General features: G+C 54.6%; 1 protein-coding gene across 1 annotated transcript in view; it reads left to right on the top strand.

Annotated features, from left to right (window-relative positions):
- The first annotated feature begins 4,061 nt into the window (after positions 1-4,061).
- RTN4RL1 (reticulon 4 receptor like 1) overlaps positions 4,062-23,624 on the top strand; it is a 91,334-nt gene continuing 71,771 nt past the window's right edge. The window contains exon 1 of the mRNA XM_017972204.5: positions 4,062-4,552. Within this exon, the coding sequence (XP_017827693.3) occupies positions 4,540-4,552 (13 nt within the window). The 5' untranslated portion in view covers positions 4,062-4,539. The remainder of the gene's footprint in view (positions 4,553-23,624) is intronic.

Raw genomic sequence — 23,624 nt, forward strand, 5'->3', positions numbered from 1 at the left:
AGTGAAAACAAGCAGCCAGAGACAGGCCCTGCCTCGGAGGCTGCCCAAGGAGCAGGAATGGCTGAGCAGGCTGGGAGTGAACAGCCAAGGGCAGGATCATGAAGGGTCAGTGCCCTGCCCTTTGGGCCACCGCTTTTAGGACAGTTAACTTTAGACAGAAATGTGGCCAGTGTGGGTCCCAGGAACACTCCCCTCAACTTGGTAAGTGTCCAGATGGGATCTTCCCATCTCTCCCCAGCTTCTCTGGATTCCTAGCGGGCAAGATCTGAATTCCGGGAGCTCAGCTCCTCCTCTCTCAGGACACCAATGCCCAGCCAGTGGACAGCCTTAGCTCTGGCTGCAACACTGAGCTTCCAGGGGAAAAGACTGGCTCCAGCTGAGCAATGGCTTCTCCCTAGCAGGCGCCACATCCCTCAGGACCTTCCCTCATCGGAGGTGAGGCCTGTTGATGGCAAAGTTCCCATCTTCTTGTAAGGTGCCCCAGATCCGCTGTGCCTCATGAGCTGCCCTGGCTCCCGTTAGGAAACCAAGATGATGACTGGGAAAACTGACATAAAGAATAGATGTGAGAATGCGCCCCAGGACCCCGCAGAGCAGGACACTGGGGGCTGCCACTCCTCATGGGCCGAGGACACCTCCATCTGTCTGTGGGGGTCTCCCTGCCTGAGTTACTCAGCAGTCTGAGTAATTACTGACAAGAAGGCGAGCACAGTGCACCCCCACATTATACCACAGCACCCGCCTTTAGTCGCCCCCACCCCCTGGCTGGACTCCAAGGCAGTACCCAGCCCTCCCGAGGCCTGAAATAACTCTGCTTCTCACACTCACGCCCAGCTCCAGCCAACTTTTCCTAAGATGCTAGAGTTTGTGGGCTAGGGGGTCATGGGGAGGCAGCTTGGGGAGGTAGAAGGAGGATTATCCCACATTCGGGCCCTGAGTCAGGCCCATCTGTTATGTGACATTGAGCAAGTCTCTGGGCTTCAGTGTACTGACAGAGGACCTCAGGTCTCAGTGTCGGGGCTCAGGCAGGGGGCAGGGGCAGCACTGCCTTGCAGCTGGTGGCTAAGAGAAGGAATGCCTCACCTTCTGTTCCTACCCCAACAGGGACCAATCTTTCTTTTTTTTTTTTTTTTTTAACTGCTCTTTGTGGCCACAGGCAGTGTGCCCAGAGTAGCAGCCATCGATCTTTTTTTATCTTTAAACATTTTTTTTTTTTGAGATGGACTTTCGCTGTTGTTACCCAGACTGGAGTGCAATGGCACAATCTTGGCATAACCGCAACCTCCGCCTTCTGGGTTCAAGCAATTCTCCTGCCTCAGCCTCCCAAGTAGCTGGGACTACAGGTGCGCACCACCATGCCCAGCTAAGTTTTAAATTTTTAGTAGAGACGGGGTTTCACCTTGTTGACCAGAATGGTCTCGATCTCTTGTCCTCGTGATCCACCTGCCTCAGCCTCCCAAAGTGCTAGGATTACAGGTGTGAGCCACCGCGCCTGGCTAAACATTTTTTTTTTTTAATAGACATGGAGTCTCACTGTGTAGCTCAGGCTGGTCTTGAACTCCTGTCCTCAATCAGTCCTCCCACCTTGGCCTCCCAAAGTGCTGAGATTACAGGTGTGAGCCGATGGTCCTCAGGAAGGACCAATCTTATTCATCTTCAGAACAGGGTTACTTCTCACCTTCAAGCATCTGCTGGAATGCCCTTCCCCCTTCTCAGTGGCCAAACTCAGCCCTCAAGGCCTAACTCCAAGGGCACCTCTTCTGTGACTGTTTCCTGATTATCCCTTGGCAGAGCTAGCAGAGCCCTTTCTCAGTCTTTGTGACTTCTGTCACATTCTAAGATGGTTTGTGGGTTTTTCTTCTCCCATGACACCTGAAACTTCTGGAAGTCCAAGCCCAGATCCTTAGTTCAAATCTGAAGCTTCAGTGCCAACAGATGCATGCATGTCAGACTGGCCTTTTTTGTTTGTTTGTTTTGTTTTGTTTTGAGACAGAGTCTTGCTCTGTCACCCAGGCTGGAGTGCAGTGGCATGATCTCGGCTCACTGCAACCTCCATCTCCCAGGTTCCAGAGATTCTCCTGCAGCCTCTCAAGTCGCTGGGATTACAGGCATGTCCCACCACACCTGGCTGATTTTTTTATTTTTTAAATAGAGACAGGGTTTCACCACGTTGGCCAGGCAGGTCTCAAACTCTTGACCTCAAGTGATCTGCTCAGCGCTCAGCTTGGCCTCCCAGAGTGCTGGGATTACAGGCATGAGCCACCGTGCCCAGCCTTACCTTTTTTTTTTTTTTTTTTAACCGAGGTGGAGTTTCACTCTTGTTTCCCAGGCTGGAGTGCAATGACATGATCTCGGCTCACGACAACCTCCACCTTCTGGGTTCAGGCAATTCTCCTGCCTCAGCCTCCTGAGTAGCTGGGATTACAGGCACATGCCACCATGCCCAGCTAATTTTTTGTATTTTTAGTAGACACGGGGTTTCACCATGTTGACCAGGATGGTCTCAATCTCTTGACCACATGATCCACCCACCTTGGCCTCCCAAAGTGCTGGGATTACAGGCTTGAGCCACCGCGTCCAGCCTACCTTTTTTTTTTTGAAACAGAGTCTTGCTCTGTCACCCAGGCTGGAGTGCAGTGGCACAATCTTGGCTCACTGCAAACTCCACCTCCCAGGTTCAAGCGATTCTCCTGCCTCAGCCTCCCAAGTAGCTGGGACTCCAGGGGCGCACCACCATACCCAGCTAATTTTTGCATTTTTAGTAGAGACCGTGTTTCATCATGCTGGCCAAGCTGGTCTCAAACTCCGGACCTTGTGATCCACCTTGCTCTGCCTCCCAAAGTGCTACGATTACAGGCGTGAGTCACCGCTCCCGACTCTGACCTTTTTGACCTTCCTATCATGTCACCTTTTTCTCCAAGGAGGGCTTCAGCTGGATTTCTGCTTGGATGTCACCTGTTCTGAGCAGCTTTCCTTGACCGACACCCCCACCCCTGTGTCAGCTCCAGAACAGCACTGGGCTTGTTTTTCTTCTAAGCACAATCTCCCCATCTTCTCTGGACTTTCCCCATTTGGCCCCTATTAAAATGTAAACTCCTTCAGGACAGGGCAAAACCAAGTCTTTTCTGTCTGTGTCCCACACATCCATGCTGAGCCTTCGGTGAATGTGTGTGGAGTGAGGGACTTGGTCCAGCCACTCTATTTCTTCCTTCCGAATCCCTCTGATCCCAGGCCAGTAGGGGGTGCCGCCTCCACCCAGGAGCTCGCCTGTCCCCAACCTTCTCTTTCCTCAGCCCAACAGGCCCCTGTGGGACCCGCTTTCCAAGCGGCCCCCTCTCCTTTTTCCGCGAACCCCCTGGCGGGGTCTGTGTGGACCCGGGGAGATCAGAGACCCCACCCACCCACGCGGAGACAGACCATCCGAACCCGCGCGAGTCCTTCCTTCTCCCTGGAATTTGCAGCGGGCCCCTCCGGAATGCTTGTTCCCGTCCACTCCCTACAAAAGAACAGTGTCCTGGGTCTCGGGGTGCGGGGCGGCCCGGTTTGCTGGCGCGGTTCTGTGCGGGGAGGAGCCGTCGAGACTGGGAGAAGGGGCGCTGGCCGGGGAGGAGGCGCGGCCAGGGGGTGACTCGCAATCCGGACTCCGGGCGGCGGTCCTCGCGTCCCAGCCGCCTCTCCCGGTGACCTCCAGCCGCGAAGGGCGAGCGGGCGGGGGCTGGGCTGCGGGTTCGGGCTCCGGGAGGCCCGTGGGGCCGGCGAAGGGTTCGGGGACTGGGGCAGGTGCCTGGACAGACGGGGGCTGAGGACCTTCCCCGGTGGGCGGGAGCAGTGAAAACACCTTGGGAGGCGGCGCCGCGCGGCTGAGCGCCGCTGCCCTGGGAATAGGACGGCGCTCGGCTCTGCGAGCTGAGAGCACTTTCATAAATTTTGTATGGGAGGCGCTCCGTGAGCGGGGGCGGGGAGCGGAGCGAGAGGGAGGGAGCTAGCAGGCAACGGATGGAGGGAGGAGGAGAGGAGGGGGAAGCCGGGGGGAGGAAGGGAGGCGCCCCGCTCCGCCGATCGCTCGGTCCTGCAAACGCGCGCCGGGCGCTTTCCTCGGAGATCGGCGGTGCGTGCGAGCGACCTTTTGCAGCAGCCGCGGCGGCGGTGGTCTGAGGGGGCGGAGAGGAGGGGGCTGCGGCCGACCAGTCAGGGGGCGGCGGCCCCCTCAAAACCGTCTGCAAAGTGCTCCAGGCGGCAGAAGCAGGCCGCCGGCTCCGCGGAGCCAGCAGCTAGCCCCGGGGTTGAGCGAGCGCGCGGGGCTGCCGGGCAGCGCCACGGTTGCTTGCGGGCGCCAGTGCCCTGGGCGCGGAGCTGGAGCTCACCATGCCCCTGCGGGGCCGGGCCGCCGGGCACCAGCGGATCCCCGGCTTGCCCCCGCCTGGACGCGCTCGGATTAGCTGCAGCTGGCGCCCAGGGATTTGAATCTGGACCCAGGGAGGGAGTGAGTCTAGGCCGACCTCGGAGCGGCGGCCCCCCCCCACCCGCCCCCCGGCCAACATGCTTCGCAAAGGTGAGTTTGAGCCTCGGGCAACTTGAAGTTGAATGCGCTCGGGAGGGAGCCGCGAGACCGGGAACCGCCCGGCGCCGGGGCTCCCGGTCCGGGAAGTAGCCCTCGGCAGGCTGGTGGGTTTTGTCGGGCGCACCCGCCGAGGGGCTGCTGCTGGGACTCAGCTCCCGTCGGTGGCCAGTTGTGAGACCCGGGGTTTACTCCATGGATGCAGTGGCCAGCCCTAGCGATCTGGCTCGGAGGGGTCAGTCGAAGACCAGAGTGAGAGGCCGGAGGTGGAAGTGGAACCGGCCTCCTGGGACCTTTGCTCTGCTGTGATAAAGTTTTGCACTTGCAGGCTCCATCCCCTGCGCGGGCACACGCCCTTGCTTCCGCCGCTTTGTGGAGGCCCAGTCCGCCGGCCGCTCCAGTGCAGCCAGCAGTCAGCAACCGCGCGGCCCGGGCGCTCCCCGCGCGCCCTAGCTCCCCCGACGGGGCCCGGACGCGGGCATCGCCTTTGCAGCCCTGCTCTGATCCCCAGGGATGGGCTTTGGGCACCCAGCGGCTGAGGGTGGGGAGCGGCAAGCGCCTGAGGTCCAGTTCCTCAAACTTTCCTTCCGCTGGTAGCGGAGGGACGCGAAGGCCGTGCCAGCAGTGTGCGCGACCGGTGCCCAGCTCAACTTGAGGACAGCTGGCTTCGCGACCACCTTGGCTAGAAGCCCCGGCAACCCGGCCCGGTGCTGAGCGCGGCAAAGTTGATGTGGGCACCGGGGAAGTCCCGCCGCGCCCCCAAGTGGTTGCCACGCGGGGTGCAGTCCCCTTAGCCCAGAGAGGGCAGGTGACCACGCCGGGAGCCCACGGGCCCGGCCGCCAGCCGTTCCGACCATTGCGTCTGCCTCTCTCCCCTCCGAGGTCGAAGCGGGCAGTGGCACCCCGCCGGGATTCCCCCCCCCCTCCGGCTGCGCCCGGCCCGGTGGGAGGCTGAGAAGCCGCGGCGCCTGCGGCTGGCTGCCCTGGCCCTGCGGGAGCCGGCCGATGCGGGAGCTCAGGTAGCTGAGGGGCCTGATCCCTGCGCTCCGCGCTCCAGCCTTAATCCGCCCCTGTTTCCATGGCAACAGACCGAGGTGTCGTAAGCATAGGATTCTGACCTCACAGCAGGATGGGGAAGGAGAAGACGCGCAGGGGGGGTGGGGGGGGAGCGAATCCCTAAGATGGGCGGAGAGAAGCAGATGTGGAGGGGTGATGGCAAACACCCAGGTCCTAGAGCCAGACAGTTGGGCGAGGAACCAAACCTTTGGTGTGGTGGTCCCAGCTTGGGCCAGCTCAGGAAGCCGAGTTGCCCCATGGTCTTGGAATAGCCACAAACTTGTGTGACTTGTGTCCTCCACGTGTTTCGGTGTGGTGCAGGGGGAAATGCTGGTGGCCTTCACTGTGGTGTGGAAGAGTCTCTGGGGCTAGTCGGAGAAAGCACTTCACGGATACCCCCCAGGTCCTCCTTTTCCCTGCAGAAAGGGACAAAAAGTCCTTTCAGGAACCAAACAGTGCTGGTCAAAGTGTCTTTGTACAGAGAAGGTGCTTTTACAGAGCTGAGCACAAGCCCGGAGCTGAGCACAAGCCGGGGTCTGAGCATCCTGGGCCCTGAGCATGCGAACTTGCCCCAGCCGAGAAGGCTTCCCAGGCGGTTCTAAGAGGCCTCCATGTCTGGGCTTCAAGGCTGTGACAGGGAGAATGGAGAGGAACTGGCATCTCCTTTCCCTTTTGGTCTTTTGTCTTTTGGCAGTTTATAGTTAAAAATGAGCTGCCAAGCAGCCCACACACTTTATTTATATGGTTTAGGTGCCCAGGGAGGCTCCAGCAGCCTCCAAGAGCCTCCCTCTCCCACCCTGGCTAGCCAGAGGCCCAGCTCTGGACTGCCCAGTGCACTGTGGGGGCCGCTCCCTGGCGGGAGGCTCCTCATCCTGCTCAAGAGGTGGCCCCTGGAGGCCGAGCAGGCACGTGTTTTCGCCACTGGGGCTGTTTCTTCCTTCCTACACAGCCTGGTTGGCTGAAGAGGTTCCACCAACGAGAGCTTTCCACCTGGACTGGCCCAAGGGAGGCAGAGCAGAGGAGCCCTTCGCTGGGCTGGGCTGGGCTGGGCTGGGCTGGGCTCAGCCTGGGTGACCTGGAGTCTGCCCCTGGGACATTGTGTGGACAGATAACTTGTGTTGGCTCCTTCCTGGGCAGGCGGTTTTCTCTCTTGGCTCCAGATCCAGATCCTTTGGATTTGTTTCTTCTGCACACAATGTATAGGACACTCAGATTCTCTGTATGGATTCTAGGTAGCGCCCAAAGCCAGAGGCATGCCTGAGGCTAATGGCCAGGGAGGTGGCTGTTGAAGTGTCTGCTTCTACAGTTGTTCCCAAAGTCTCCGAGCAAAAATGATACAGGAGGCCAGGTGCGGTGGCTCGTGGCTGTAATCCCAGCATTTTGGGAGGCTGAGGTAGGAGGATCACTTAAGACCAGGAGTGCAAGGCCAGCCTGAGCAACATAGTGGAACCCCATTTCTACAAAAAAGTTCTTGTTTTGTTTTGTTTTGTTTTTGAGAACAGAGTCTTGCCCTGTTGCCTAGGCTGGAGTGCAGTGGCGTGATCTCAGCTTGCTGCAACCTCCGCCTCACAGATTTAAGTGATTCTCCTGCCTCAACCTCCTGAGTAGCTAGGACTACAGGTCCACACCAGCATGCCTGGCTAATTTTTTGTATTTTTAGTAGAGACGGGTTTTGCCACGTTGGCCAGACTGGTCTCAAACTCCTGGCCTCAAGTAATCTTCCCGCCTTGGCCTCTGGGAAGTGCTGGGATCACAGGTGTGAGCCACCGCACCCAGTCAAAATTTTTAAGTTATCCAGGTGCTGTGGCATACACCAGTAGTCCCAGCCACCTGAGAGGCTGAGGTGGGAGGATCACTTGAGCCTGAGAGGTCAGGGCTGCAGTAAGCCAAGACTGTGCCATTGCACTCCAGCCTGGGTGACAAAGTGAGATCCTATCTTTAAAAAACAAAAAAATAAAAAAGACCGAGTGCGGTGGCTCACATCTATAATCCCAGCGCTTTGGGAGGCTGAGGCAGATGGATCACTTACTTGAGGTCAGGAGTTCGAGGCCAGCCTGCCAACATGGTGAAACCCCGTCTCTACTAAAAATACAGAAATTAGCCGGGCATGCTGGCACGTGCCTATAATCCCAGCTACAGCTACTTGGGAGGCTGAGACAGGAGAATCGCTTGAACCCGGGAGGCAGAGGTTGCAGTGAGCTGAGATCGCGACATTGCACCATTGCACTCCAGCCTGGGCAAAGAAGTGAGACTCCATCTCAAAAAAAAAAAAAAAAAAGGTATAGGACATGTTTAGATAGTTCTTGCTGTTTTCTTGGCTATGAGATGCAGAGCCCTGTGTGGGGTCCTGGACCTGAGGGAGTGTAATAATTTAATCATGATTCTGAAAAGGGTTTGAAAGAAAGAGTAGCCTTCCCTAGATCCTGGAGGGAGGAGGAAAGAGAGGGAAAAAACAAACAAACAAAAAAAACCCTTATCTTTCTGCAAAGGGCAGGGAGGGCTAATGGTCTTGATAATTGGGTGCCCTGTTCAGTGAGGGGTCCAGTGGTCTGAAGCCCCAGAGGAGGAGGATGGCAGGGCTAGACCTTGGCCTTGAGGATGATCTCTGATTTCTGGTTGTCCTAGTAAAGCCATCCCCTGGCACAGCATTTTGGGAGGACTGGGTGGGGACTGCCTTGCATCTCTTAATGAAAGGACTCCACTGGCCACATCCCCACCTCTGTGAACTAGAACAATCCCCATGGGACCGAGCTGCTGACAGTGCTGGTGGCTGAAGGAGACAGCAGCTGCCTCCCTGCCTCTCCATCTCATGGCCTACCCGGCACAACTAGGGATATTAAAAGAAAGCCTCTGGTTAAGAGGTAAGAGGCCGGCAGGACAAGTGAGTCCCCAAGCCACCCAGCAACATCCAGGAAGAAAGGCCGGCCTGCTGTGGGGGTTGCTGCGCCAGAAGTGGCCTACTTAAGGTCAGGACCTGTGGTTTTCATGTTTAGGGCTATGAGAACAGAATGCAAATCAAGAGCCTCTGGGCTAATACAGATTCTTCCTTAAAGTTTTTGTCTTGTTAAGCAAGAAAATAGAGTGCCAAATAGGCTTTGATAAGTGGCAGTCTAATTAATAATTTAAAATTGTGTAACTGTCTTTCATTAGAATTTATCTGTACATCAACCACAAAATCAGTCAAACACGCTCATTTATAAGTTAATGCCATCCCTGAATAATTCAGCAAGAGCTAGATGAAGGCCTGCAACCTAGTAAGATGCATTCTGTTCTCTTGGTTTCCATGGGCACATGGGCTGGTCTGGTGGCATATTTGGGCTTCTGTTTTGTGGGAAGAAGGGAAGGCAAAGGAAGGGAGGGACCATGGTGGGGTCCGATGGTTGCTTGACTTGAATCCAGAGGTCTCCTGGGTGTTCGGAGGGTCTCCATGTGGCCAGATGTGAGCAGGCTACCTCTGCCCTTAGCCCCAGTGGCGAGGGGGAGAGAAGAGTGCTCCATGGTTGGCCAAAAGAAAAAAGATTCTCTTTTCTGCTGCGGAGGAAGCGTAGAGGGGATGCAGGAGCCCTTGTCTAGGAGGCTGAGCTGTTGAGACTTTCTACCCCAAATCCAGGGTGCAGCTCATGTCCGTCCCTATAAGGGCACGTAGCCTGGTGAACCAATCTCACCACAACAGCTTCTTTCCTTAGGAGCTTCTGGGTAGCTGCTCTCCTCAGAGCTCTGGATCCTTATGCCAGAAAAAAGAAGCCAAGAGGAGAAACTTCAGGGAGCACTCTGACAGCGAGGAGAGGCAGAGTGAGTTGCTAAGCAAAGCCCATGCATGCATTTTCTCACCAGTAGCCAGAATAACAGCAAGGACAGTGGAGCAGTGTTTCCCTGCGAGCTCAGACAACGTCGAACATGTGTTCTGGTTCCGTTCCCGCCATGCCAACATGGCAACAATTCCTTACTGCAGTGTTCAGGTCCATTTTCTACAGGGAAATGGTTCATGACCCAAACTCCCAGCATGAGCCCTGGTTCCTCCACAGTGGGAACGAGCCTCAGCGTTTCTGGCCCTGGCCTCAGCCTGCCAACCCATAGCCCTCTGGGCGGTTCAAGGGCTCTGCAGATGCAGACTGGGTAGAGACCCGGAGCAGACACGCGCTCCAGGCCAGGAGAGGTTCTTAGCCAAGTTTGAGAAGAAGACATCTCAGGAGGAAAAGGCAGGGGAAGGGGTAGGTGTTTGCCCCTGGCCAGTGGGAAGTGGAAAGCAGATGGCATCAAGGAGGGGGAGTTTTGTGGGGTGACTCCAACTCCAGACTCTGGCCGTGTCTTTGGGATCAGGCCTGAAAAGGACAGAGCGGTTGACTCCATGGAGATGAGGAGGGAGGCATCACGGAGGATGTCAAGAACGGAGCTGCCTTGTGCCATCTGCAGTGAAGTGGTGGTTAAGGTTAAAGCAGAGAGAAGATGACAGGGAGGGAACAGATGGCCGAGGAAGCAAAATAGCTGGTGAAACGGGAACGGAGCCTCCAGGGACAGCAGAAGGCAGGACCTCCAGGCAGAGTACCGGAAGCAGCCCTTTCCTCGGGAAAGGCCAGACCGCTCTGGGCAGAAGTGAGTCAGAGAGAGGAGTCGGGAAGGGACCCCAGCGTGAGGGCTCCCCCAAGGCCTGGAGAAGATCTAGGGAGCCATCAGCTCCGAGGCGAGGGCGGCAGGAGCGGGGGCCTCCAGGGACGCCAATGAACTGGAGAGAGAAGGCCGGCCACTGACTTGGTGTCCATCACTAGAACGAGTCACAGCCACCTCGGGCTTCACAAAGCATGCCCAGCCAAGCCTGCTGGGAGGAGATATGGATGCTGGCTGGACACAGGCAACAGGGAATCAGCTGCCCTTCCTACCTGCTGGTCCTTGTCCACATGCTGCCCATAGCCGTTCCTGTTTACTGAGCACCTGTCACAGCCCACACTAAGCATGCCCCATGCCTTATCTCACGCCACCTCCATGGCCACCCTACAGCGGCCACTTGTGCACCTTCCCTTGTTTCAGATGAGGAAACTGAGGCGTAGCTACCTGGAGTCCCTAGCCCCAGGCCACTGGGGCAGCACGTTGCTAAGTCAGGATGCAGCCCTGTCCTGTCTGTCAAGCCTTCCCCTCCCAGGCTCTCTGGACCTCTGTGCTCCACTGTCTCACGTGCCCATCTGTCTTGATTTCTCTGACATTTGTTTTGTGGGGTGCTGGGCACTGCTGAATCATTTCTGGCTTCTCACAGAGCCGGAGCTTCCCATGAGCTCCCCTCTCTGCCTCTCGGAGGCTCTCTGGCTGGGATCTGTGGCTCCAGGGGCCTGACCTGCTGTCTCCCATGGCCTCTTCCACTCCTTTCCCCTGGAGTCTGGAAGACACAGTCCTCACCTCTATCTCCTGCTCTGGTTTCTCCCTTGGGAACAGAGATGGGCAGTGGGCCAGGCACCCTCCTGCCTGCTTTTGTGCCTCTGAGAAAGACCCAGGGCCATGGTTTATTTGGGGGCTGGGCCCAGCCTGGGGTCTCAGCCCTCCCCGTGCTTTGCTCTCCCTGGCTCCTCTTCCAGGGTGACCTGATAGACCTGCAGGCACAGTCTCAGAACGTGCTGGTTCCTCTACTCCACCGGCTCCCCCTCTGCAGTGCTCCCTAGCTCCTGGGGGGGGGGGTCTTCCCACTGCCCAGCCCCAGCCTGCCAGGCAGGATAGGAGCTGCAGGGCCCTGCTGCCCTCCAGAAAAGGGCTTCTCCCGTCCCCTTCCAGCCAGGGCTGAGTCCCAGAGAGGTCAGTTCTCCCAGTGCTTCTTTTTTCTTTTTTTTTTTTTTTTTGCCAATCAGTTTGAGCTTATGAGGTTAGCCTTGAACTGATGACCTCGCCTTCGCGAGCGCCATGACCTCCGCGGGAGCCACTTTGGACCCCCCAGTGCTTCTTTAGGAAAAGAAGATGAAACAGTCAGGGAGTGCAGCCAACCGCAGTGCAGGACATGGGATCCCACTTCCGAATGGAGGCCTCCTGCGCTGTGTTGAAGCGCGCGCTTCCAACCTGAGACCACTGTCTAACCAGTCAAGGAAGCGCGGACACGAAACTGCAAACGGCCCCTGCTGTCCGATTCAGGAGGGTCACTCTGGAGGCCTCTGTGCTGGCACAGCAAGAGCTGGCACCACACTGTGTGTGTGTGTGTGTGTGTGTGTGCAGAAACACACCTGGCAAGCACTCAACAGGCTCCTTGGAGTGTGTGTGCCAGAGGTCACTGTTGCCACGCAGTATCCCCCAGGTCCACTAGAGCCTCTCTTGGCACCCCCAGCATCGGTCCACTAGCCTGGCTTGGTGCCACGGCACGCTGGTGAGCCACTTCGTGGGGGCGGGGCTCCCAGGAGTGGGCAGGCCAGCACCGCGTGTGCTGCATGTCAGGAACAACACTTGCTGAGTGGGTGTGTGGCTCGCCCTCACAGGGGGTGGGTGGCCACGACTCATGTCATGTCTGCCAGGGGCAGACCACTGCCGCTCCCAGCCATGGGCCTCTTGGCAGCTTACTGAGTTGACTCCAGAGGGTAGTGGCATCATGGTGACAGCTGTGTCAGCCAGGGTGGGTCTGCAGGAGATTGAACAAGAGTCTTTCCCAAGTCAGGAGAAAAGCTGGGCTCCCAACTTTCAGCCCACTGGGGCAGTAGGAAAGTTTGTATCTGCCTCCAAAATCGTCCAGCAGGGTTTGTCAGCTCTCCGGGCACTAGAGCCAGTACGTAGTGAAGGGGTCTTTCTGTATGCTTACGTGGAGAGATTCATGAGGCCCTAGGGAGCAGATTGGCATTCTTCTGGCCATGATTTATTTATAGGGCGATGGGATGATGGGGATATGGAGGCTAAGGTGCCTCCATTAGTGAGAGGCACACAGGCAAAAAGCCTTGCTCTGCATTTGACATTTAGTGGGGCGGCTCCTACCAGGGAGCTGCTTTTTCTTTTAGAAGGTTTTGTCTTTAATGTTCTATTCATGGGCTTGTCTGAGCAGGCTGGGAGAAGGAGGAGCACCTGTGGAGGTGGGCCTGGTGTCTGCAGCCAGCCAGCCTCAGGGGAGGCAGGGCCCAGGGAGGTCACTCTGTGGCTGGTGTGGGGCACCTGGGCAGGCTGGGTGCTGGGGACAGCAGCTCTCCTCTGGCACCCACCTGCCTGCCTGCTGCCACCTCTTGCTGGCCTGTGCCTAATGCCACATGCTGTGTGATTACCTTCCTGTCAGTCTCTCATCACAGGCTGCCAGACTCCGCCTCTCACTGGAGTCCTGTGGCAAACCTGGCTTTGGTCTTACCATAGCCCTTTCCTTTCCGGGAACTGTGGGGCTGTGGAAAGACCATGGAAGCTGGAATCCTGGGGCTGTGTTTGGTCATCTGTGGGCAAACTTAGCAGAACCCTGGACATGTCTCTTCACCTCTGGGCCTCGGTTTACCCATCTGTAATATGACTATATCAATAGTCGAAAAATTTTATTTTTCTTTCTTTTTTTTTTTTTTTTTTTTTGAGGTGGAATCTCTCTCTGTTGCCCAGGCTGGAGTGCAATGCCACAATCTCAGCTCACTGCAACCTCCGGCCCCTGGGTTCAAGCAATTCTCTGCCTCAGACTCCTGAGTAGCTGGGATTACAGGCACCTGCCACCATTCCCAGCTAATTTTTGTATTTTTAGTAGACATGCGGTTTCACCATGTTGGCCAGACTGGTCTCTAACTCCTGACCTCAGGTGATCCTCCTGCCTCGGCCTCCCAAAGTGCTGGGATTACAGGCATGAGCCACTGCGCCCAGCCTTTGAAGGTTTTTCTACAGCATTTGAAGGGACTTCCTCCTTTGCCCACAGTGCCACCCTGGCTGCCCCTCCAGCTTGGAGGCTCTGGAGTCCCCGGTGGTCCCTCCTAGCAGGACACAGGAAGCCACTGGGTGTGCTGAGCATTGCGCATTGACAAGGAGGACTGTCCTCTGTCCATGGGGTGAAGGTTTGAGTTCTGTCACTCGCAGCGGGGCAGGATGCTTCATCCCCTCCTTTCGGACCCCTTGTGGCTGCTGGGCTCTCCGCCCGGACTGAGGAAGGGGTTTTCCACAGTTGTAGGCTCCCTGTTTCACCTCACTCCTCAAGCAGACTTCCTGCCTTTCCCCGGCATCCATGGTTGCTGCTCTGGCTTGACGCTAAACCCCACAGTCTCCTTATCTCCTTGACCTTCTGGGGTATCGGCTCTGTTGGCCGTCCTGCTTCCCAGCTTCCCTAATGGCTACCCCTCTTGGCCCTCTTGGCCAGCTACCCTCCTCTTGCCACCCCTCAAGTATAGCACCTCCCTGCGCAGCACCATGCTTGGCTCTGGGGCTTTCAGCATAGCCGTGGCCATCGTGGCCATTGGCTGACTTCCCCCATCTCCAGCTTCTGATGTCCGGAGCCATCTGCCCACCAACCCCAGTGTCCTCACTGGTGGCCTCACAGGCCTTTCAAACCCACCTGAAATTGCGCCTCTTTCTCATTTTCCCCATCATGGAATCTGGCACCATTGTTTCCACCCACCCCCAGCCCAAGGGCTGACCCCTCCCCTCCCCACACCCTCCACCCTCAGAAGCCCTGCCCTTCTCCCACGGCACCCTTCAAAACTCCACCGCTGCCTGCTCTGTCTCCACCGGTCCCCAGGCCACCATCGCCTCCTGACCTTCCCAGCAGCCTCCTCTTACGTTCACTGAAACTGGGCCTTACACAGGGGCTGGATTCCATAGGGCCCTGTGCTCCTGTCGCTCTCTTAGAAATCCTCAGCGATTCCCATTTTCATCAGGGGATGGCCCATGCACCTGTTATCCCAGCTACTCAGGAGGCTGAAACAGGAGAGTTGCTTAAACCTGGGAGACATGTCCTTTCCTCTGGCCCCACCACAGCTCTGGCCTTCTTTCTCCCCACTCCCCTCTTGGAACTATGAGCTCCAGATCTACCACACTTCTTTAGATTCAACGGAATCATGTTCCTTTTTTTTTTTTTGAGACGGAGTCTTGCTCTGTTGCCCAGGCTGGAGGGCAGTGGCATGATCTCGGCTTGCTGCAACTTCTGTCTCCCAGGTTCAAGCGATTCTCCTGTCTCAGCCTCCCGAGTAGCTGGGATAACAGGTGCACACCACCACACCCAGCTCATTTTTGTATTTGTAGTAGAGACGAGGTTTTGGCATGTTGGCCAGGCTGGTCTCGAACTCCTGACCTCAGGTGATCCACCCACCTCAGCTTCCCAACGTGCTGGGATTACAGGTATGAGCCACCATACCTGGCCTGAATCATGTTCTTTTGTCTCAAAGGATTTGCACAAGCAGCTCATTCTGCCTAGAACACTCTGTGGCACACATCTACCCTCAGGTCTCAACTTACACACATCTGGGGAAGGTCCCTCCACGCCCTGAATGGGGAGGGTGGTGGTCCTGAGAGCTGCGTAGGGCCCTGCATGCCCCTGCCATGGTACTCAGCCCACCTTGTTGCGATGGTAATACATTATCTGTCTTCCCCGCTGAATGGTAAGTTCCATGAGGAGCCTGGCACTCCTCTACCCGGGGCGCCTCCAGCTCCCTCGCCCTGCGCTCTGCCTCCAGCGTTGGCCTGTCCAAGTTCAACAGTGGGCTTCCACACCCTCCCACTTCCAGCTGGGTTGGCCAAGGGTGAGTCCCCGAGAGCGAGCACTCAGTGTCCCTCCACGAAAGGTCACCCAAAGGTTTTCCCAGAAGCACAGCCTGAGATTCAAAAATACAAGCAAGTAGTTTATTTGGGAAATGATCCAAGGAAATGCCAGGAATCAAGTGGGAGAGTGACAGAAGCGGAGAAGTGGTCACGGACTCACTGGCTCAAGCAGTTACCACTGTGGGCGCTAGAGCTTAACCCTGTGGCACAGCTGTGGGGTGCAGCCTAGAACCCGCACCCCAAAGTCAGCCCCCCGGGGTGAGGGAGCTGGGATATTGATGTCCCAGCGCCCACCAGTCATGCTGAGTCCGGTTCCTGTGGAGGTATTCATTCCCGGCTCATTTGGCATGCTCTGTAGGTGAGCAAAGCCAGCTCTGTTGCTAGATAAAGCCCCAAGGCAAAGAAATGCAGGTCCTGGCGGCTGAAGTCAGGCTGGTGTGCCGGAATGGTCAAAGCTAGCGCTGTGGGCAGGCCCCCACAGGATCTGCTACCCAGCCCGGCCACCAGCCCTCCCGCCACTTTTGCTACCTCTGAGTTCAGTAAGAGCTCCCCTGTCACTCAGCCCTGGGGGTGTGTATGTGCTGGGGGTGGTTATGACATTACCGCTTAGGGTTTCCCTGTCCCCCACACTTCTCTCTTTATTCATCAAATTACTCAATCTCAAGATGCTGTTTCTTATCAGGACCCCACTAAAATGGTATCCTGTGCAAAATAGAACATAGCAGGCCAGGTGCAGTGGCTCACACCTGTAATCCCAACACTTTGGGAGGCCAAGGAGGGCAGATCACCTGAGGTCAGGAGTTTGAGACCAGCCGGGCCAACATGGTGAAACCCTGTCTGTACTGAAAATACAAAGATTAGCTGGGCATGGTGACGGACCCCTGTAATTCCAGCTACTTAGGAGGCTGAGGCAGGAGAATTGCTGGAGCCCAAGAGGTTGCAGTGAGCTAAGATTGCTCCACTGCACTCCAGCCTGGTTGACAGAGCGAGACTTCATCTCAAAAAAAGAAAGGCCAGGTGCTGTGGCTCATACCTGTAATCCTACCACTTTGGGAGGCTGAGGCGGGTGGATAACCTGAGGATGGGAGTTAAAGACCAGCCTGACCAACATGGAGATAACCCGTCTCTACTAAAAATACAAAATTAGCTGGGTGTGGGGGTGCACGCCTGTAATCCCAGCTACTTGGGAGGCTGAGGCAGGAGAATCGCTTGAACCCAGGAGGCGGAGATCGCTGTGAACTGAGTTGGCGCCATTGCACTCCAGCCTGGGCAACGAGAGCGAAACTCCAGCTCAAAAAAAAAAAAAAAAGAACACAGCACCTAGTGAAATTAGGTAAAAAGTGTTGCATCAGTAAACATGAGTTGCTTGGATAGTAAGTGTTGATTGAATGATTGTACACATAGGTTGGACCACAAGAAACTTAGTACCAAAACCTAATATTTAAATTGTTCTGTACCCATAAGAAAAATTAAATCATAATCTAGGGCTTTAAAAAAAAAAAAAAAAAAAGAGAGAGGGAGAAAAAGAGAAAGAAAAAAATAGAAACAGAACCAGGAACCAGGAGGAAATGGGGAATTTTTAGTGAGGAGGATGTAGAAGAGAGTCCTACCACGCAATTTTCCCTGTGCAATGCCTCATTAAAACAGAAAACGCAGGTCTCATTAGCCCCAAGTTACAGATGAGGATACCAAAGCTCAGAGGGGCTGAGACTCTCAGGCAGGGCCCCAGGGCTGCTGCCGCCTCCCCCAAGCCCAGCTGTGTTCCTCGTGGCCCCAGGAAGCCAGCAGGCAAGGGAAGACCGGCCTTCTGGACCACAGAGGATGACAGCAGAGCTGGTGCTGTGTTAGGAAAAGAAACAACCTCTCACTTGGAAAAGTTTAGGGCTGTACTTGGCAGATTTGTTTGGAACAAAATTTGCACTATTGATTCCGTGGCAAATGGAAACCTCTCGTGGACACTGTCTGGGCTTCAGAGGTCTGAAATGTTTAAATGAGGCCCGACCAAACATGACGAGATAAAATTGCCAGAGGAAGCTGGGCTCAGGTGGTGCCTGGGTGAGAAGACTCTGCCTCTTGTGTCTTCTCTCCCATCTGCGAAATTGACTTGTTACTTTGAACTGCTTCCTTTCCTCCCAGCGAGGGTTCTCAGGGTGTTGCTCAGGCCTGCGGTTTAAAAAGAACCTCCTGAGCTGGGGAAAGAGGCCGGGAAACTTCTTGGGCCATTCTCCCGAAAACGCACCAGCCAAAGGGGCCATTTTACTGTTCACACGGGACTGGGCGGGGGCGGGGCAGCAGTTAGCCCTGGGGCTGCCCTGAGATTGTAGACTTGGCCTACGGCCCGTTATGGGCTGGTATTTCTGCTTTCTTTTTCTTTTCGTTTCTTTTTTTTTTTTGAGACGGAGTTTCGCAGTTGTTACCCAGACTGGAGTGCAGTGGCACCGCAACCTCCGCCTTCTGGGTTCAAGCAATTCTCCTGCCTCAGCCTCCCGAGTAGCTGGGACTACAGGCGTGCACCACCATGCCCAACTAAGTTTTGTATTTTTAGTAGAGACTGGGTTTCACCTTGTTGACCAGGATGATCTCGATCTCTTGACCTCATGATCCACCCGCCTCAGCCTCCCAAAGTGCTGGGATTATAGGCATGAGCCACCGTGCCCGGCCTATTTCTGCTTTCATAGCCAATTCTGATTGCAAGGATTCATGGGAGCTCATCAGAAATGGGGGATTATTGCAACAAGATGAGAGTGACCTGGACTCCCAAAGCTCCAGGCAAGGGAGTAGCTCCGGGATGCCCAGCCCTCTGTGGCCCCTCTCCTGGCCTCAGCCCTGCCTCTCCTTCCACCCTGCCAGCTCCTCCTCTTACCCCACATCAGTAGCTATGGACCCACCCACCCCTTGCTCTCCAACACCGCCCTTCACTTCCCCTCCTGTAGCTAAGTGCCTCACATCCCCAGCATTCCCAGCTTCATTTCCCAGAAGGAAGAGCCCAGTGACCCAGGAGCCACATTACAGACCATGATCACCTACCAATTCTCTATCCATGGATGAGCAGCCACCTTTTATCTCGTCAGCCAAGAGGGTATGGAGGGCTCTCTCCATTTGACAAATGTTTATTTAACAACGATTAACTGCCTGCCTTCTGCTGGCTTGGCACTGAGGACGAAGCAATGAATAAAATCCAAGGGGCTGAGCGCAATAGCTCACACCTGTAATCCCAACACTTAGGGAGGCTGAGTTGGGGGCATCACTCGAGCTCAGGATTTCAAGACCAGCCTGGTCAACGTGATGACCCCTCATCTCTACAAAGCTTTTCTTTTCAAAAATTAGCCAGGCATGATGGTATGTGCCTATAGTCCCAGCTATTTGGGAGGCTGAAGCGAGAGGATTGCTTGAGCCCAGGAGATGGAGGCTGCAGTGAGCTGTGATCGCATCACTGCACTCCAGCCTGGGAGGCAGAGCAAAACCCCATCTCTAAATCAATTAATCAATCAATCAATTCCAAGTCTCCTGTTTTTATGAAGCTTAGTTGGGGATGGAGAAATAGACAACAAACAACTATATATGTAGAGAAAGAGAGAGTCTTGCTCTGTCTCCCAGGCTGGAGTGCAGTGGCAAGATCTTGGCTCACTGCAACCTCCACCTCCCAAGTTCAAGCGATTCTCATGCCTCAGCCTCCCTAGTAGCTGTTGCAACGGCAGCAGCAGGGAGGAGGAGTGGCTGATCTGGGGACCCCCTTTATATCAGGGTCACATGCCTCTCCTTCTCGGCTATTTATGTGGCCCAGGCTACAGTTTGAGTTTGATTGATTCCCATGAACCCTGCTTTTCTTTTTTTTTTTTTGAGACCGAGTCTTGCTCTGTCACCAGGCTGGAGTGCAATGGCATGATCTCAGCTCACTGCAACCTCCTGGGGTCAAGCAATTCTCTTGCCTCAGCCTCTTGAGTAGCTAAGATTACAGGCACACACCAGCACACCCTGCCAATTTTTGTAGTTTTAGTAGAGACTGGGTTTCCTCTTATTGACCAGGCTGGTCTCGAACTCCTGACCTCAGGTGATCCACCTGCCTCGGCCTCTCGAAGTGCCAGGTGTGATGCACTGCACCCAGCGAAACCTGCCCTTTTACTCCACAGCATACAACATAGAACTTAGTTCTGTGTATGTACAGTCTTGTCTTTTTCAGTCACCCTCGCATTTTTACGTCAGCCTCTTCTCCCCATATACACCATCAGTTCCAGCCACACCTGAGCCCTGTTCCCTGTAGTCATTTCCTGAATGAACTCTGACTGTGCTCCAGGCTGGGTGAGCGTGAGTAAGCCCTGGGCTGAGGCTCAATCCGCATGCCCAGGAAATTTACAACCTGCCAGGAGAGAGAAGCCACACCTGGGAGAAGTGAAAGGATGCTGCAGGTGATAAGGAAGGCACTTTCAAGCTGTGGGTAGGCAGCTGGAGGAGAGGTACCTGCTCACCAGGTGCACCTGGGAGGCTTTATAAGAACGAGGGCCTTGAAAGGAAGGTCGGAAAGGCTGGTGAGCAATTCAACAGCCAGTGCTTAGACCACGGTCACTGTTTGTGGCACAGAGCGGTGGCAGATCTGTTAGTGGTAGGGCAGATTGGTGGGAACCCAACAGTTGCAAAGTCTCAAGAACCAGGGAGGCCAGGTACAATGGGTCACACCTGTAATCCCAGCACTTTGGGTGGCTGAGGCGGGCAGATCATGAGGTCAGGAGTTCGAGACTAGCCTGACCAACATGGTAAAACCCCATCTCTACTAAAAGTACAAAAATTAGCTGGGCATGCTGGCACATGCCTGTAATCCCAACTACTCAGGAGGTTGAGGCAGGAGAATCACTTGAACCCAGGAGGCAGAGGTTGCAGTGAGCAGAGATCCCACCACTGCACTGCAGCCTGGGCAGCCGAGCGAGACTCCAGCTCAAAAAAACAAAAAAAGAACCAGGGAGGAGGAGGGTGGGTTGACTCAACAGCCACAAAATTTTTAACTTCCCAAATAATGCATGCCTAGCGAGCAAACACTGGAAAACTACAGATTGGCAAAAAGAAGAAAATCACTACAATCCCACAGCCCAAAGAGCAAAGTGTGGGAAAGCTCATCCCTCCCAGGGCGTTTGTGCATTTCATAATCTTGCTATGCTTCCTTCCCACTTTCACACAAATGCACCAGTCTTGTTTAATTAACAGTATTTCTCAAACACCTTTCTATGTTGGTAATTCCTTTCTTTTATTTTATTGTCAAATTTTTATTTTATTTTTTAATTTTTTTTGAGACAGCGTTTCACTCTTACTGCCCAGGCTGGAGTGCAATGGTGCGATCTCAGCACACTGCAACTTCCGCCTCCTGGGTTCAAGTGATTCTCCTGCTTCAGTAGCTGGGATTACAGGTGTGCACCACCACACTCTGCTAAGTTTGTATTTTTAGTAGGCACAGGTTTTCTCCATGTTGGTCAGGCTGGTCTCAAACTCCTGACTTCAGGTGATCCTCCCGCCTTGGCTCCGAAAGTGCTGGGATTATAAGGCGTGAGCCACTGGGCAGCTATTTTATTTTGTATTATGTTGGTAATTCTAAGTCTCAGTTTTGGTCTTTTTTTTTTTTTTTTTTTGAGACAAGGTCTTAATCTGTTCTCTGGGCTAGAGTGCAGTGGCATGATTGTGTTTCACTTCAGCCTCTAAGTTCTGGGCTCAAGCAATCCTCCCACCTCAGCCTCCCACGTAGCTGAGACTACAGGTGTGTGCCACCATGCTCAGATAATTTTTTTGTTTGTTTTAATGGAGTTTTACTATGTTGCCCAGGCTGGTCTTGAACTCCTGACCTCAGGCGGTCCTCCTGCCTCGGCCTCCCAAAGTGCTGGGATTACAGGCATGAGGCACCATACCTGACCTAAACCTGTTTGTGTATTTGTTTGAGGCGGAGTCTCACTCTGTCACCCAGGCTGGAGTGCAGTGGCTTGATCTTGGCTCACTGCAACGTCCGCCTCCTGGGGTCAAGCGATTCTCCTGCTTAGCCCCCCAAGTAGCTAGAAGTATAGGCTTGCGCCACCATGCCGGGCTAATTTTTTTGTATTTTTAGCAGAGATGGGGTTTCATCATGTTGGCAAGGCTGGTCTCAAACTTCTGACCTTGTGATCCAACCGCCTCGGCCTCCCGAAGTGCTGGGATTACGGGTGTGAGCCACCATGCCTGGCCAAGCCTCAGTTTTAATGGCTGCAAAATGCTCCGTTTTAGATCTGCCAGCACCCTCAGTTGGCAAGACCACTGTTGGAGACCATGCCACAGCCAACATCTGGCAGCCTGGCCTACCCACTTTGTGAGTTTCTGAGCAGAGGCACGGGAGCAGGATGAGAGGCCAAGGCCTTCACAGGGACCTGGGTGGGTGGAGGCCAGAGCCAGAGTCACTGACATCCATTGGCACAACCCCAAGGAGCCAGACGGGACTTGAATTATTATCATTCAATTATTTGGAGAGGGAGAGAGAGAGAGAGTGTGTGAGTGTGAGTGAGGTGTGAGTGTGAGTGAGGTGTGTGTGTGTGTTGGGACCGTGAACATGGCCTAGGTCTCCAGTGAAGCTGACTGTGGGTGAGCCAAAGGAGGAAAGTGTACAGAGCCATTCGTTTTCTTTGGGATTGGGTGGCTTATGGCATCAGGAAACTGAGGCTGGAGTGTGAGGAGGAGCCTGCCCCTCGCTTCTGATTTGGGCCAGGGCATTTGTGTGATTTTGACGTATTTGTAGACTCTTTCAACTGTGGCACTAGAAGGGACCTTATAGCTGAGAAAATTGGAGCTCAGGGAGGCATGGTGGCTTGTGCAACGTCACACAGCACTGGAAGTGTTCAGCCAGCCTGTCCCACAGAGCACGGTGGGAAACACCCTCCATCTTTCCAGGGCCCCATCGCCAACCTCTTCCTGTACCTCTACCCCGCTGAGCCCACATTAAACAAACAAAAAAAAGGTCAGGTACAGTGACTCACACTTGTAATCTGACACTTTGGGAGGTCGAGGCAGGTGAATCTTTTGAGGCCAGGAGTTCGAGACCAGGCAACATGGTGAAACATCATCTCTATTGAAAAAATGCAAAAATTAGCCCGGTGTTGTGGCATGGGCCTGTAATTCTAGCTACTCGGGAGGCTGAGGCACAGGAATCACTTGAACCCAGGAGGCGGAAGTTGCAGTGAGCCGAGATCGCACCACTACACTCCAGCCTGGGCAACAGAGCAAGAGATTGTCTCAAAACAAAACAAAACAAAAAACTTGGCCGGGTATGGTGGCTCATGCCTATAATCCCAGCATTTTGGGAGGCTGAGGCAGGAGGATTGCTTGAAGCTAGGAGACCAGCCTGGACAACATAGCGAGACCTCATCTCTACTAAAAATACAAAACACTGGCCTGGTATAGTGGCATGCACCTTTAGTCCCAGCTGCTCAGAAGACTGAGGTAGGAGGATCCCTTGAGTCTGGGAGGCCAAGGCTGCAGTGAGCCATGATTGCACCACTGCACTGCAGCCTGGGTGACTGAACAAAAACCCTGTCTCAAAGAAAAAAAAAAAGCTGTATGAGGTGGTATATGCCTGTAATCGCAACACTTTGGGAGGCTGAGGTGGGTGGCTTGTATGAGGTCAGAAGTTGGAGACCAGTCTGGCCAACATGGAGGAACCCTGTCTCTACTAAAAATACAAAAAAAAGTTAGCTGGGCATTGTGGCGTATTCCTGTAATCCCAGCTACTCCGGATGCTGAGAATTGCCTGAACCTGGGAGATGGAAATTACAGTGAGCCAAGATTGCGCCATTGTACTCCAGCCTGAGCCACAGAGCAAGACTTTGTTGCCAAAAAAAAAAAAAAAAAAAAAATTGCAAACGTCACCCAAATATGACATTCCTAATTCCCCTTCCCCTGCTTATTAAAAGAAAAAAAGGAAAGGAAAAAAGGAGAAAAAGAAGGAGATGTGGTCTTGCTCTGTTTCCCAGGCTGGAGTGCGGTACTGCGATCCTGGCTCACTGCAGCCTCAACCTCCTGGGCTCAGGCAATCCTCCCGCCTCAGCCTCCAGAGTAGTTGGAACCACAAGTGTGCGCCACCACTGCAGCCATGAGCCCTGTGGCCTCTCTGGATATACTAGTGGCTGTCCTTGCTCAATGGAGGCTTCCTTCTCATTGGAGGAAAGGGCTTGGTAGGGAGGGCCTAATTCCAAGGGTCAGTGGCCAAGCCTTCACCTGTGAGTGGAGTGGTTAAGCCAGAGCTGGGTTGAAATCCTAGGAATTACTTTTTTCTTTTTTTTTTTTTTTTTTTTTTGAGACAGAGTTTTGCTCTTGTTACCCAGGCTGGAGTGCAATGGCGTGA

The sequence above is a fragment of the Callithrix jacchus genome, chromosome 5 (genome assembly GCF_049354715.1).
Source record: "Callithrix jacchus isolate 240 chromosome 5, calJac240_pri, whole genome shotgun sequence".
NCBI classification, from domain to species: domain Eukaryota; kingdom Metazoa; phylum Chordata; class Mammalia; order Primates; family Cebidae; genus Callithrix; species Callithrix jacchus.